General features: G+C 43.1%; 1 protein-coding gene across 7 annotated transcripts in view; it reads right to left on the reverse strand.

The window, feature by feature from the left end:
* Positions 1 to 462: 462 nt before the first annotated feature.
* Positions 463 to 12,699, reverse strand: part of CEP63 (centrosomal protein 63) — a 38,632-nt gene continuing 26,395 nt past the window's right edge. For 4 of the 7 annotated variants that reach the window (XM_073674320.1, XM_073674318.1, XM_073674321.1 and 1 more), the window contains 4 exons: positions 12,509 to 12,595; positions 12,222 to 12,340; positions 7,765 to 7,987; positions 4,702 to 6,089 (listed from right to left, as the gene is read on the reverse strand). In XM_073674320.1, coding sequence (XP_073530421.1) covers positions 5,928 to 6,089; positions 7,765 to 7,987; positions 12,222 to 12,340; positions 12,509 to 12,595 — 591 coding nt within the window. In that variant the 3' untranslated portion in view covers positions 4,702 to 5,927. Of the gene's footprint in view, positions 589 to 4,701; positions 6,090 to 7,764; positions 8,082 to 12,221; positions 12,341 to 12,508; positions 12,596 to 12,699 lie in introns of those variants that run through there. The other 3 variants (XR_012318356.1, XM_073674317.1, XM_073674322.1) reach the window with 3 other exon arrangements.

The following is a 12,699-nucleotide window of genomic DNA, read 5'->3' on the forward strand; positions in this document are numbered from 1 at the left end:
GAAAGGAACACCCTGCCTGCAGTAAAGTATGGCGGTGACTCAAAAGCTGTTGTGTGGCTATACATCATGTTTATAGCAGGTCATAACAGCTAATGGGGCTTTACTAATTGCTAAAGATATTTGTCATGAAGGGGATGAATAACTCTGAGGCAGCATTAAAAGTGGCATTTTATGTTGAATTTGGAGAAACCACTTGTTGTATTGAACTATAAAAATAGTTCTTTGACTTTTTAAAGACAGAAAAAAACATTAAGTTTTGCTAATGAATCTAATTTGTACAGGGGTTGAATTTGTTTGGTTGTAACTGCAAATGAAAGCATGACTTTTCCCATACAACCAATATTAGTAAATTTACAATGATTTGCTGTGAAAACAAATACATTATGTACTATAATACTATATGACCGAACTGAGAAATTTCCAAGAAACATTTTTCCTTTCATATAAAGTTTTTTGTTGTCGACGCTCCACAGGTTTTAATTCATAAATGCTGGAGAAATGTCACAGATTCCTACCGAATAGATAGTCCCAGATGTATTATCCTGGCATGTACCACGCAAAGAAATGGTGCAATTATCATAATTACAACTGCAACAAAAACAGGACAGAAATGTAGAAATTATCATTTATTTCGTAACAAAATATTTCAATTGAACAAAAGCGTTCATCAAAAATTGGAGCCGGCCGTCAGGGCTGAATTCATATAAAAATAAATTAAACTTTTAAAATAAACACAATTTTATCTTATGCGTCATACTGATAAATTAGTAATCACAGCATAAATACAGAATATATACACAAATACTCAGAGAATACTGCAAACAGATAAAAAAGATATTTGGCCGAATTACAATGTGGTAATAAAGAGTATGTAGGCATGTGTATACTAATAAACACACACACACACACACATTATATATATATATATATACATACATACATACATACATACATACACACATACACACATACACACATACACCGTATTTTTCGGACTATAAGACGCACTTTTTTTCTCCAAAATTTTGGAGGAAAATGGGGGGTGCGTCTTACAGTCCGAATGTTGGGGGGGGTGTATATATATGTGGGGTGTGGGGGGAGCGGTAGCAGTGGAGGAGCGGGGTACAGGAGGCAGCAGCCGCCCGCTGCAGCCTACACTGTCCCCGCTGATAAAGAAAATGAATATTCACTTCTCCCCACACCCATTGGGCGTGGGGAGCACTGAATATTCATGCTCCTTAATAGCAGCACACAGTGTAGCCTTGCGGCGGCTCCAGCTGCTGCCGGAATCGCCTGTGCCCGCTATTAAAGGGCATGAATATTCAACCTCTCTTCACGCCCATGGGCGTGGCTGAATAGTCATGCCCTTTAATAAGTGGGCACACGCTATAGCCTGGCAGCAGCAGGGGTCGCAGCGCGGCTACGCTGTGTGCCGGCTAGGAAGGAGAGTGAAGTCACTGCTCCCAGCGCACACAGTCCCGGCGTGGGGAGCAGTGACTTCCGGCAGCTGATCTCTCCATGTGAGCCGCACATGACAGTGACGTCATGCGCGGCTCACATGGAGAGATCAGTGCGGGCAGACAGGACGCAGCGCTGGAGGAGAGAAGAAAGGGGAGTAGGAGTGTTTATTTTTTTTTATGTGCAGCATGATGGGGATTAGGGGGACCATGCATACCAGGGTAAGGATGAGGGGGCCATACATACCAGGGTAAGAATGAGGGGTGCCATGCATACCAGGATGGGGATTAGGGGCGCCATGCATACCAGGATGGGGATTAGGAGTCCCATGCATACCAGGATAGGGATGAGGGGTGCCATGCATACCAGGACAGGGATGAGGGGTGCCATGCATACCAGGACAGGGATGGGGGGTGCCATGCATACCAGGACAGGGATGAGGGGTGCCATGCATACCAGGACAAGGATGAGGGGTGCCATGCATACCAGGACAAGGATGAGGGGTGCCATGCATACCAGGACAAGGATGAGGGGTGCCATGCATACCAGGACAAGGATGAGGGGTGCCATGCATACCAGGACAAGGATGAGGGGTGCCATGCATACCAGGACAAGGATGAGGGGTGCCATGCATACCAGGACAAGGATTAGGGGTGCCATGCATACCAGGACAAGGATGAGGGGTGCCATGCATACCAGAATAGGGATGAGGGGTGCCATGCATACCAGGATAGGGATGAGGGGTGCCATGCATACCAGGATAGGGATGAGGGGTGCCATGAATACCAGGATAGGGATTAGGGGTGCTAAGCATACCAGGATAGGGATGAGGGGTGCCATGCATACCAGGACAAGGATGAGGGGTGCCATGCATACCAGGACAAGGATGAGGGGTGCCATGCATACCAGGACAAGGATGAGGGGTGCCATGCATACCAGGACAGGGATGAGGGGTGCCATGCATACCAGGACAGGGATGAGGGGTGCCATGCATACCAGGACAAGGATGAGGGGTGCCATGCATACCAGGACAAGGATGAGGGGTGCCATGCATACCAGGACAAGGATGAGGGGTGCCATGCATACCAGGATAGGGATGAGGGGTGCCATGCATACCAGGATAGGGATTAGGGTTGCCATGCATACCAGGATAGGGATTAGGGGTGCCAAGCATACCAGGATAGGGATGAGGGGTGCCATGCATACCAGGACAGGGAAGAGGGGTGCCATGCATACCAGGACAGGGATGAGGGGTGCCATGCATACCAGGATAAGGATGAGGGGTGCCATTCATACCAGGATGGAGGGGTTCCATGCATACCAGGATGGAGGGATGCCAGGCATACCAGGATGGAGGGATGCCAGGCATACCAGGTTGGGGATGGGGACCACGTATAAAAGGAAGGGGGGGGGCATATATACCAGGATGGGGGATATTGTCAGAATTGGGGGACATTACCCCTATACCAGTGTCAGCAGAAGACCCCCTCCCCCTTAAAAGTGCATCATGAACACATTTTTGGCTTAAATTTTTTTTATTATTTTCCTCCTCTAAAACCTAGGTGCGTCTTATAGTCCGAAAAATACGGTATATATGTATATGTATGTATGTATATATATTATATATATATTTAATATATATTATATATACACACATACATACACGTACAGTACAGACCAAAAGTTTGGAGACACCTTCTCCTTTAAAGATTTTTCTGTATTTTCATGACTTTGAAAATTGTACATTCACACTGAAGGCATCAAAACTATGAATTAACACATGTGGAATTATATACTTAACAAAAAAGTGTGAAACAACTGAAAATATGTCTTATATTCTAGGTTCTTCAAAGTAGCCACCTTTTGCTTGGATGACTGTTTTGCACACTCTTGGCATTCTCTTGATGAGCTTCAAGAGGTAGTCACCGGAAATGGTCTTCACTTCACAGGTGTGCCCTGTCAGGTTTAATAAGTGGGATTTCTTGCCTTATAAATTGGGTTGGGACCATCAGTTGTGTTGTGCAGAAGTCTGGTGGATACACAGCTGATAGTCCTACTGAATAGACTGTTAGAATTTGTATTATGGCAAGAAAAAAGCAGCTAAGTAAAGAAAAATGAGTGGCCATCATTACTTTAAGAAATGAAGGTCAGTCAGAACGAAAAATTGGGCAAACTTTGAAAGTGTCCCCAAGTGCAGTTGCAAAAACCATCAAGCGCTACAAAGAAACTGGCTCACATGAGGACCGCCCCAGGAAAGGAAGACCTAGAGTCACCTCTGCTTCTGAGGATAAGGTTATCCGAGTCACCAGCCTCAGATATCGCAGGTTAACAGCAGCTCAGATTAGAGACCAGGTCAATGCCACACAGAGTTCTAGCAGCAGACACATCTCTTCAACAACTGTTAAGAGGAGACTTTGTGCAGCAGGCCTTCATGGTAAAATAGCTGCTAGGAAACCACTGCTAAGGACAGGCAACAAGCAGAAGAGACGTCTTTGGGCTAAAGAACACAAGGAATGGACATTAGACCAGTGGAAATCTGTGCTTTGGTCTGATGAGTCCAAATTTGAGATCTTTGGTTCCAACCACCGTGTCTTTGTGCGACGAAGAAAAGGTGAACGGATGGACTCTACATGCCTGGTTCCCACCGTGAAGCATGGAGGAGGAGGTGTGATGGTGTGGGGGGGTGCTGCTGGTGACACTGTTGGGGATTTATTCAAAATTGAAGGCATACTGATCCAGCATGGCTACCACAGCATCTTGCAGCAGCATGCTATTCCATCCGGTTTGCGTTTAGTTGGACCATCATTTATTTTTCAACAGGACAATGACCCCAAACACACCTCCAGGCTGTGTAATGGCTATTTGACCAAGGAGAGTGATGGGGTGCTAAGCCAGATGACCTGGCCTCCACAGTCACCAGACCTGAACCCAACCGAGATGGTTTGGGGTGAGCTGGACCGCAGAGTGAAGGCAAAAGGGCCAACAAGTGCTAAGCATCTCTGGGAACTCCTTCAAGATTGTTGGAAGACCATTTCCGGTGACTACCTCTTGAAGCTCATCAAGAGAATGCCAAGAGTGTGCAAAGCAGTCATCAAAGCAAAAGGTGGCTACTTTGAAGAACCTAGAATATAAGACATATTTTCAGTTGTTTCACACTTTTTTGTTAAGTATATAATTCCACATGTGTTAATTCATTGTTTTGATGCCTTCAGTGTGAATGTACAATTTTCATAGTCATGAAAATACAGAAAAATCTTTAAATGAGAAGGTGTGTCCAAACTTTTGGTCTGTAATGTATATACACACACACCATATGTATATATACACACATACGACAATTTCTAGGTTTACTGAAGCATGAATTGTATTATACATAAAAATAAAATAAATAAGAGACAGCACATAAAATACTAATATTTCATATATATATGAAGCTGGGACTACTAGTGTGAAGAACTTTTATACACCTTTATTTAAGGGAATCTGTCAGCAGGTGTTTGCTATTTAATCTGATAGCAGCATAATATAGAGCAAGAGAGCCTGATTCTAGCAATGTGTTACTTAGGCAGTGTGTTGTAATTTCAATACAATTAGTGTTTTATCAGCAGGAAATTATCACTACAGGACTAGGTTTCACGTGCAAGCCAGTGAGGCTAATCTGTGTAACTCCACCCCCACCACTGATTGGCTGCTTTCTGACAATGTACAGTGTATATGGGAAGCTGCCAATCAGGGGTGTGGGCGAGGTTATACACAGCTCAACATTCTGACCACTGCTACATCTACAGCAGAGAAAACAGGGATTCTAACAAAACTGCACGAAACAACCCAGTAAGCGACACATCACTGGAATCAGAGTCTCTACCCTGACATTATGCTGCGCTCATATTACATAGCAAAACCCTGCTGACATATTCCCTTTTAAAGGGGTGTTATCTTCTTAAATGTGTAAAATTACAAAGTGCTTGTAGAAACAAGCAACTTTGCAATTACCTTGCATTAAAAATGCTCTCCGCTCTCATGAACTGCTGGACTTTATAACAGCATATTAAAAAGAATATTCTGTCCGCAGACTACAGCCCCATCTCCTTGTACTCAGCCAGACAATAACTGCAGGTAAAAGCAATGTAGATGTGAGACAGTGATCATTGACTGGTTACTAGACGGGCGGTATATGGGCATACAGATTAGGTTACTTCCAGTTACAAGCCCATGTCCTTTATACTTGAGCTCAGAAGTTCAGCAGTGATTTCCTTACCTGCGGTGATCGGGCACATATCAGGCTACATCCACAGTATGGCCGCAGCTGACTGCCGCCATCTCACGTTCCATCAGCCCCTACAGTCACCAGAACGCGGCTCTGTCACCAGACTTCACAATACAGACTGTGCACATTACTGGAGATCCCTGGGTCCTGATGAGAGCCGGCACATGCTGGAGACCACTTCTCTATTATTATTTATTATTCTTTATTTTAGGTTGCTGAAGTGCTGAACTGTCCACTGACTTTCTTGCTTTAGCTCCTCAATGTGAGAGTCCAGGAGCTGAATAAGATCCTGTGAGCGGAGCTCTTCCTCCTGAAGAAACCTTGACGCTATGGTGGTCGGTGAGGAGGAGGGTGGTAGTGGGAGCTGCAGAAACAGAAAACGGAAGTTAAAGCTAAAGAAAAGTAAAAAAAAATTCTGACTGTAGGGGTATGTGCACACATTAAGTATTTATTTCTTCATCTCTTGGCAGGAAAAACGCAGCAGCAAAAACACGTGTTATTGCAGTCGATTTTTCCCCACTCATTAGTATGGTTGAAATCTGCAGCAAAAATGCTGAAAGAATTGACACTTAAATTTGCAAGACAAAAATAAGAAATGTGTGCACGAGACTTCAGGATTCTCATTCACTTTGCTGGCGTCAAGAAACCCTTCAGGTTTTGTGACAAATCTGAAAAAAAATGTAGGAAAAAACTTAGCAAAAACAAAACATGGGCACAGTCAAGGACCTTCCAGGATATCACAGTCATGTCTACATGTCCCAAGGAAAGTGGAAAGTGTGGGGGAGTAAGAAGACTTTATAAAAGGTACTAAACTATTCATGATTAAAATAGGATGTCTGGATGTAGGGTGTCTGCAGCAGAGGTGTGTGTGTGTGTGTGTGTACATGTGTATGCAGCAGAGCTGTGTGTGTATGCAGCAGAGCTGTGTGTGTATGCAGCAGAGCTGTGTGTGTATGCAGCAGAGCTGTGTGTGTATGCAGCAGAGCTGTGTGTGTATGCAGCAAAGCTGTGTGTGTATGCAGCAGAGCTGTGTGTGTATGCAGCAGAGCTGTGTGTGTATGCAGCAAAGCTGTGTGTGTATGCAGCAAAGCTGTGTGTGTATGCAGCGGAGCTGTGTGTGTATGCAGCAAAGCTGTGTGTGTATGCAGCAAAGCTGTGTGTGTATGCAGCAAAGCTGTGTGTGTATGCAGCGGAGCCGTGTGTGTATGCAGCGGAGCCGTGTGTGTATGCAGCGGAGCCGTGTGTGTATGCAGCAGAGCCGTGTGTGTATGCAGCAGAGCTGTGTGTGTATGCAGCAGAGCTGTGTGTGTATGCAGCAGAGCTGTGTGTTTAGGTATATGTAAGTATGTGGCAGAGCTGTGACAGTATACATGTGTATACAGCAGAATTGTGCATACGCAGTTGTGTGTGTATTTTCAGTGCATGCAGCAGTGCTGTGTGTGCTGCAGAGTTGTGTGCATATGCACTGCTCGCGCAGCAGAGCTGTTTGTCTACTGTGCAGGCAGCAGTGTTGTGTGCATTATGTGCATGTTACAGAAAAACACTAGTACTGCCAGAGTATTAACCTATTATCTACTTATAAAGCCCACTAGAGTGCTTTATTGACCCCTTTACTTTTTTACACCAACAGGGAAGTTTTAATCCTCAGAAAATATATTTTTCCTATTCTCAGATGTGTAAAAGTGTGGAGCGTCTTATAGTAAGGTGCTTCTTGTGGTTTGAAAAATACGGTATATGAAGCTGTATTGTAACTATAGTGGAGGGGGGTGGTCTGCACCTAATTATTGGTAATAGTGTAATAATACATTCAAAGGATTTATTCCACACCAACATTTATCATCCATCTATTGGGCAGGTGATGTATGATTGGTGGGGGCCAATGTAACCAAGACCCCCCCCCCCCCCGACACACACACATTGATCACAGAATGTCTTTAGTTTCAATCATGGACTTTGTGACCCCTACTGACACAATGCTAGGAAGAAAATGAAAGTGATGAGCACAGGTTATCCCCCGCTCACTGCAGAACAAGTATCACCTCTTGGCCGGAATCTTCAGCACTTCCATCATCAACCTTGTGAAGTTCAGGAGACCCGTGCTCCAGAGAACTTGTCCTACTGTGACCTTGGTGGACACCGGCAGCTTCTTGCTTGGCGTCTGGTGTTTGCCGCAGCTCCTCGTATCGCTGTGACACTTCGTTCAGACGCTCATTCAGCGCCTTCAGCTCGTCCTCATGTCTGTCCAACAGATCCTGTGTCCTCCTAAGGAATTACAGAACCATTGGAAGACGGATTGCGGCCAGAACAGGCTTTACTTTTAAAGAAATATTTTTCTGTTGATTTCTTAATGGAAGAGCTAAAAATTAAAGAGCAGAATTTCAAAGATTAACCTGATAATGATCAAATGCAGGTTAAAGAATCTGCAATCTAGTAGGATAAGGTTTTGTTCCCAGCTGTCAAACACAGCGCAGGACCCCGGGGGGAAAGAAGGCAGAAGCAGTAATAAACCAAGAAACTGTACCAGCTCCAAAGTGCCTGGTGAGTAGGACCAATGCTTCTGCAGGACCTTCAGGTGTCTGCCCCGAAAGACCAGAGCTGTCCTAGCAGACCCATTCCAGCAATCCAGCACAGCAGGAGGCTATTTTTTCCTGTAACTGGGGTTCCTATAGATGCTCCAGTTACAGTGGAAAAATGCACAATAAAAAAAATATATACATATATTCCCTAGAGGTCTTTAATGATCTCTTTGTGTGAAAATCGTGTAAAATAAAAAATAAGAAGAAGGAAAAAGAAAATCTGCACTGAAAAAAAAAAAAAAAAAAAGATTTTTTTTTTAATGTAAAATACATATTATCAAATACATAAATTAAAAAAAAAGAATTAATGACCTGGTTATTTGGTGTGATTAATTGTTGCCAGTGATTTATATGTACATTAAATCAGCGCCAGAGAATAAAACAATGCCTCCTGTAAAGTTATTGTTAAAAACAGAAAAAAAATGAACAGTCATTAAAAGGAACCTGTCAGTGAAATCATGCTGATAAAGCCACAGGCAGGATGAATCAGAGCATGGCAGCATGAGTGCAGCCAGGTATATTTTATTCTGAAATGCTCTGGTGTTTTGGACAAAATATAGTTCGAAAAATCGCTCCCGGAACGGGACCAGAGGTCTACTAGAGTATACCAACGGAGACCCCGACAGGCTTCTCCTAGCACAGTGACTGACAGGTCTCTTCCATATCAAGAAACCCATCAAGAGCAGACTTCAAAGTATGGGGCAGATTCATCAAAGCTTTTATGCCAGAATATTGGCGTAAAAGGTTTGAAGAGTAGCAAGATTTTTCAGTAACGTGGAGATGCACCAAAAACTTTATGACCTGAAATGGGCAGAGTTTGGGAGGAGCTGGAGCAGGATGAGGCGGCGATTGTAGACCAGAAATACTACTCCAGTCTCTAACTGGAGTAGCATTTCTGGTAAGGTGCAATGGTGCGACGCTTTTTCAGAAGATGCGCCAAATTCATTAAGTGGTGTGCGCTTATTAATGAATTCAGTACATTGTACTTCAGGGAGCCCTTCATTAAAACTAGTGTGCATTACGCAATGAATCATCCCATATATTTTCTCTGAAACACCAGAGCATTTCCAAGAATAAAATACCAGGCTGCAAATCGTGCAGCCAGTATCTGATTCATGCTACCCGTGGTTTGAGCGGCAGCTCTCAATTCCGCTGGATGTACTGTATTTGATTTGTCTGTAGAAGAGAGTGATGGCAGCGCTGATTGACTGCAGCTATCGCATGACATTGTTATGTACCCCAGGAAAGCGAGTGCTGACACCGGACTATAAGTCTTATTATTATACATGGGGAAACAGATTGAGAAGGGGTTGTCAGAGTAGTGGACAACTCCTTTAATCTTTTTGAGACCAAATCATTTTTGGGCTTTAGGACCATGTGATTGGATGGCACTTATATCTCTGCGGGTTCTAGGTGTAGGGTGAGTTATGTGTGACCCCGTGTGTTTGTATTATACCGTTATTCTCATAGTTCTGTACTGTCATCTAGTGTTTGCTACACTGCTCTATTTTAATGGGTGACTTTGTGTTTTCATACAGGATTTAACAAAAGTATTTGTGTATCATATATATATAGTGGTCCAAAAGTAGGTGGACAGAAAGTGTAATAAGGTTATGAAGGGTTGCAGCCGCCTGTCTGGATCATCCTCCAATAAACCATGAATTAGACGTGGACGATAAGCTTTCCACCCAATAGATTTCAGGATTCGCATGATAGAAGCTCGTGAAATTCCCAATTCCAAAGAGGCTCTTCTGTGGACTTTTTTGGACTCTGAACAAATGTTTCAGCAACAAGTTGTTTATTATCTTCTGTACAGACTGTTTTGGGTCGACCAGTTTTTGGAGCATTAAGGATTGAGCCAGTGGCATTGCATTTGTCACGAATGCGGTAAATGGTTTGTCTCTTTGGGGCTTGAGCACCAAATGTTTCAACCCAATTTGCTCTAACGGTTTCAGCATTTTGAGATTTCCAATATTCTGTTAAAATCCATTTTCTTTGATCTGTATTTAAATTATTTGCCATTATGTGTTATCTGAATTATGTGAAAAGAAAACAGATTTGGGGGAGATCTATCTGTGGAAACTAGATCTGTGAAACTGGCTCAATTGCCCTTAGCAACCAATCAGATTCCACCTTTCATTTTCCAAAGAATCTGTGAGGAATGAAAAGTGGAATCTGATTGGTTGCTAAGGGCAACCGAGTCAGTTTCACTTAGGACACTCATTCAGACACGTCAAAACAGGAGCTGTTTTCAATGGTCCCTAATATGACCATTCCCCTTTTGGGTACACCTTGCCGTGGTGGGATGGCTTTTACGCTTTTCTGATAAAAATAGCGTCAACTAAGTACCATATGTTATTTACATTCTTACTGCAGGTTATTTGCTCATTATTATTATCCTAGGTTTTACTTAAATACCGCTATCAATCTCTGACAGAGGCATTTAAATAATGGGATAGTCGGTGTGTGCACCCATCGGCCCTTCATGACCCTTCACGACTCTGTCAATGCCATCTTGGTACTCCCCTGCTCCGGGCTGAGCTTCAATGGAGACTTTGATTTATACTATATAAGGCAATACAATAGTATTGCCGTATATAGGCTAAGTGATCAAATGATCGCAGGTTAAAGTCCACTATGGGGACTTAAAAAATAAAGAAAAAAACTAAGAAAAAAAAAGTAAAAAAAAAAAAATCACTCCCTTTTCCCAGTTAAAAAAATAAGTTTTCAAAGCGCCGTCAGGCTGCATTTTACTTGCGTTACTGTGAGTAACCTGCATGGCCTAAACGTGCTACCATGACCTGCAACGTCTCAGGACTTGTCTCCCATTGAGCATTTGTGGGACATCATTGGTCAGCAATTACAAAGGGAGCTGCCAGCAGCGGATCTTGATGATGTGCGTGCCCAAGTTCCCCAGGCAATCATTAATAACCTCATTGATAGAAGCGAAAGCTGTAAGTGCGAGTATTTCTGCCCATGGGGCTCATACTCAGTCATGAATAAACTGATACTGCACATCAATAACATGTCTATGGATCCTGAGATTTCTATAATTCCATGACTTTTACTTCTTGGTGATGCAATTTCAGTTTTGAGTGTAATTAAAAAAAAAATAAAATAAATGTAACATAAGCTTTATCATAATGACCTGAAAAATCAGGATGCTAAGTAATTTTTACAGCATAATAAGAGCCGGAAAAACGTGACCCAAAAGGCAATGGTGGGACTGCATTTTTCACCATTTCCAATATTTTGTATGGTAAAATGAATGGTGTCTATCCAAACTACAAATTGTCTCGCAAAAAATAAGCCGACATAATGCTGAGCCTACATAAAAATAAAAAAAAGTTTTGGGTTTTCAAATGAAGGGGAAGAAAAACTTCCAAGTGCTCAAACTGACAGTAAAAAAACTGAGCAAACTTGTAGGGGATATAGTCCCTATAAAATTGGCACCTTTAGAGTTATAATCTCTGTCTCCATCCTACAGAGACTGATGTTTAATTAAATATGCTAATTAGGGTGCTCAGTGCACCCTTGGTGTAGCCAAGTGCCTACGTGCAATGTTCCACCTACTGTATATGCATGCCTCCCTCACTGGTGATTGCTTGCCTGAGTTTTCTTTGCAGACAGTGCCCATTCTAGGTATGCGAGCACTGTCTGCCACTAAGGAAAGAGGTGGAGACATGCAAAACCAGTGGGCGGAACAGTGTACGGAGCCCCTTAGCCACACTCGGGGTGCACCGAGCACCCTATTTAGAATACTTGCCTACACTTCAGTTTCTGCAGAATGGAGGCAGTGATTAGAACAGTAACAGGTGGGATTTTTTTTTATAGGGGCTATATATAAGGCTGTGTGCTTAGTTTATACTGTCAGCTTGGTCTGATAAGGAGTTAACTTAGCAGTGAGCTAGTTTTCTTACCTTTCCACTGCACACTGGATGTCAGACTGCCTGGTGTGCAGAACAAGCTCCAGATTTCCCCTGGCCTGTGACAATTCTTTCTGTAGTCTCTGATTCTCACATTCCAGGTTATCTAATGTCTGAGAATGTAAAGAACATGGGGCAAAAATGCTCAAAATGCAAACAATGAAACACAAAGCCATAAAAAGTCAATTCATTCTCTGTTCATCATGGAGTATTGCAACTATGCGAGGAGATAACATTTGTAGGTGTCTTGTGTGTACAGTATGGCGGAGTTTCCATCTTACCAGACGCACATCTGGCTCTTGTTTCTCCAACATCACAGTCAGTTGCCGGTTCTCTTCTCGCAAAGTCTCGAGAGCTGCCAGCGAAACCTTAAAAAGATTAAATAGCACACTTTAGTATGATAAAATGAGTTGATGTATAAATATAAGAGCGAGAGAACCCCACAACAAAGTGTCGATTGCCGCCGAAGGAC

The sequence above is a fragment of the Phyllobates terribilis genome, unplaced genomic scaffold, assembly GCF_046119375.1.
Source record: "Phyllobates terribilis strain yellow unplaced genomic scaffold, ASM4611937v1 Scaffold_3__8_contigs__length_932513732, whole genome shotgun sequence".
Lineage (NCBI taxonomy): Eukaryota > Metazoa > Chordata > Amphibia > Anura > Dendrobatidae > Phyllobates > Phyllobates terribilis.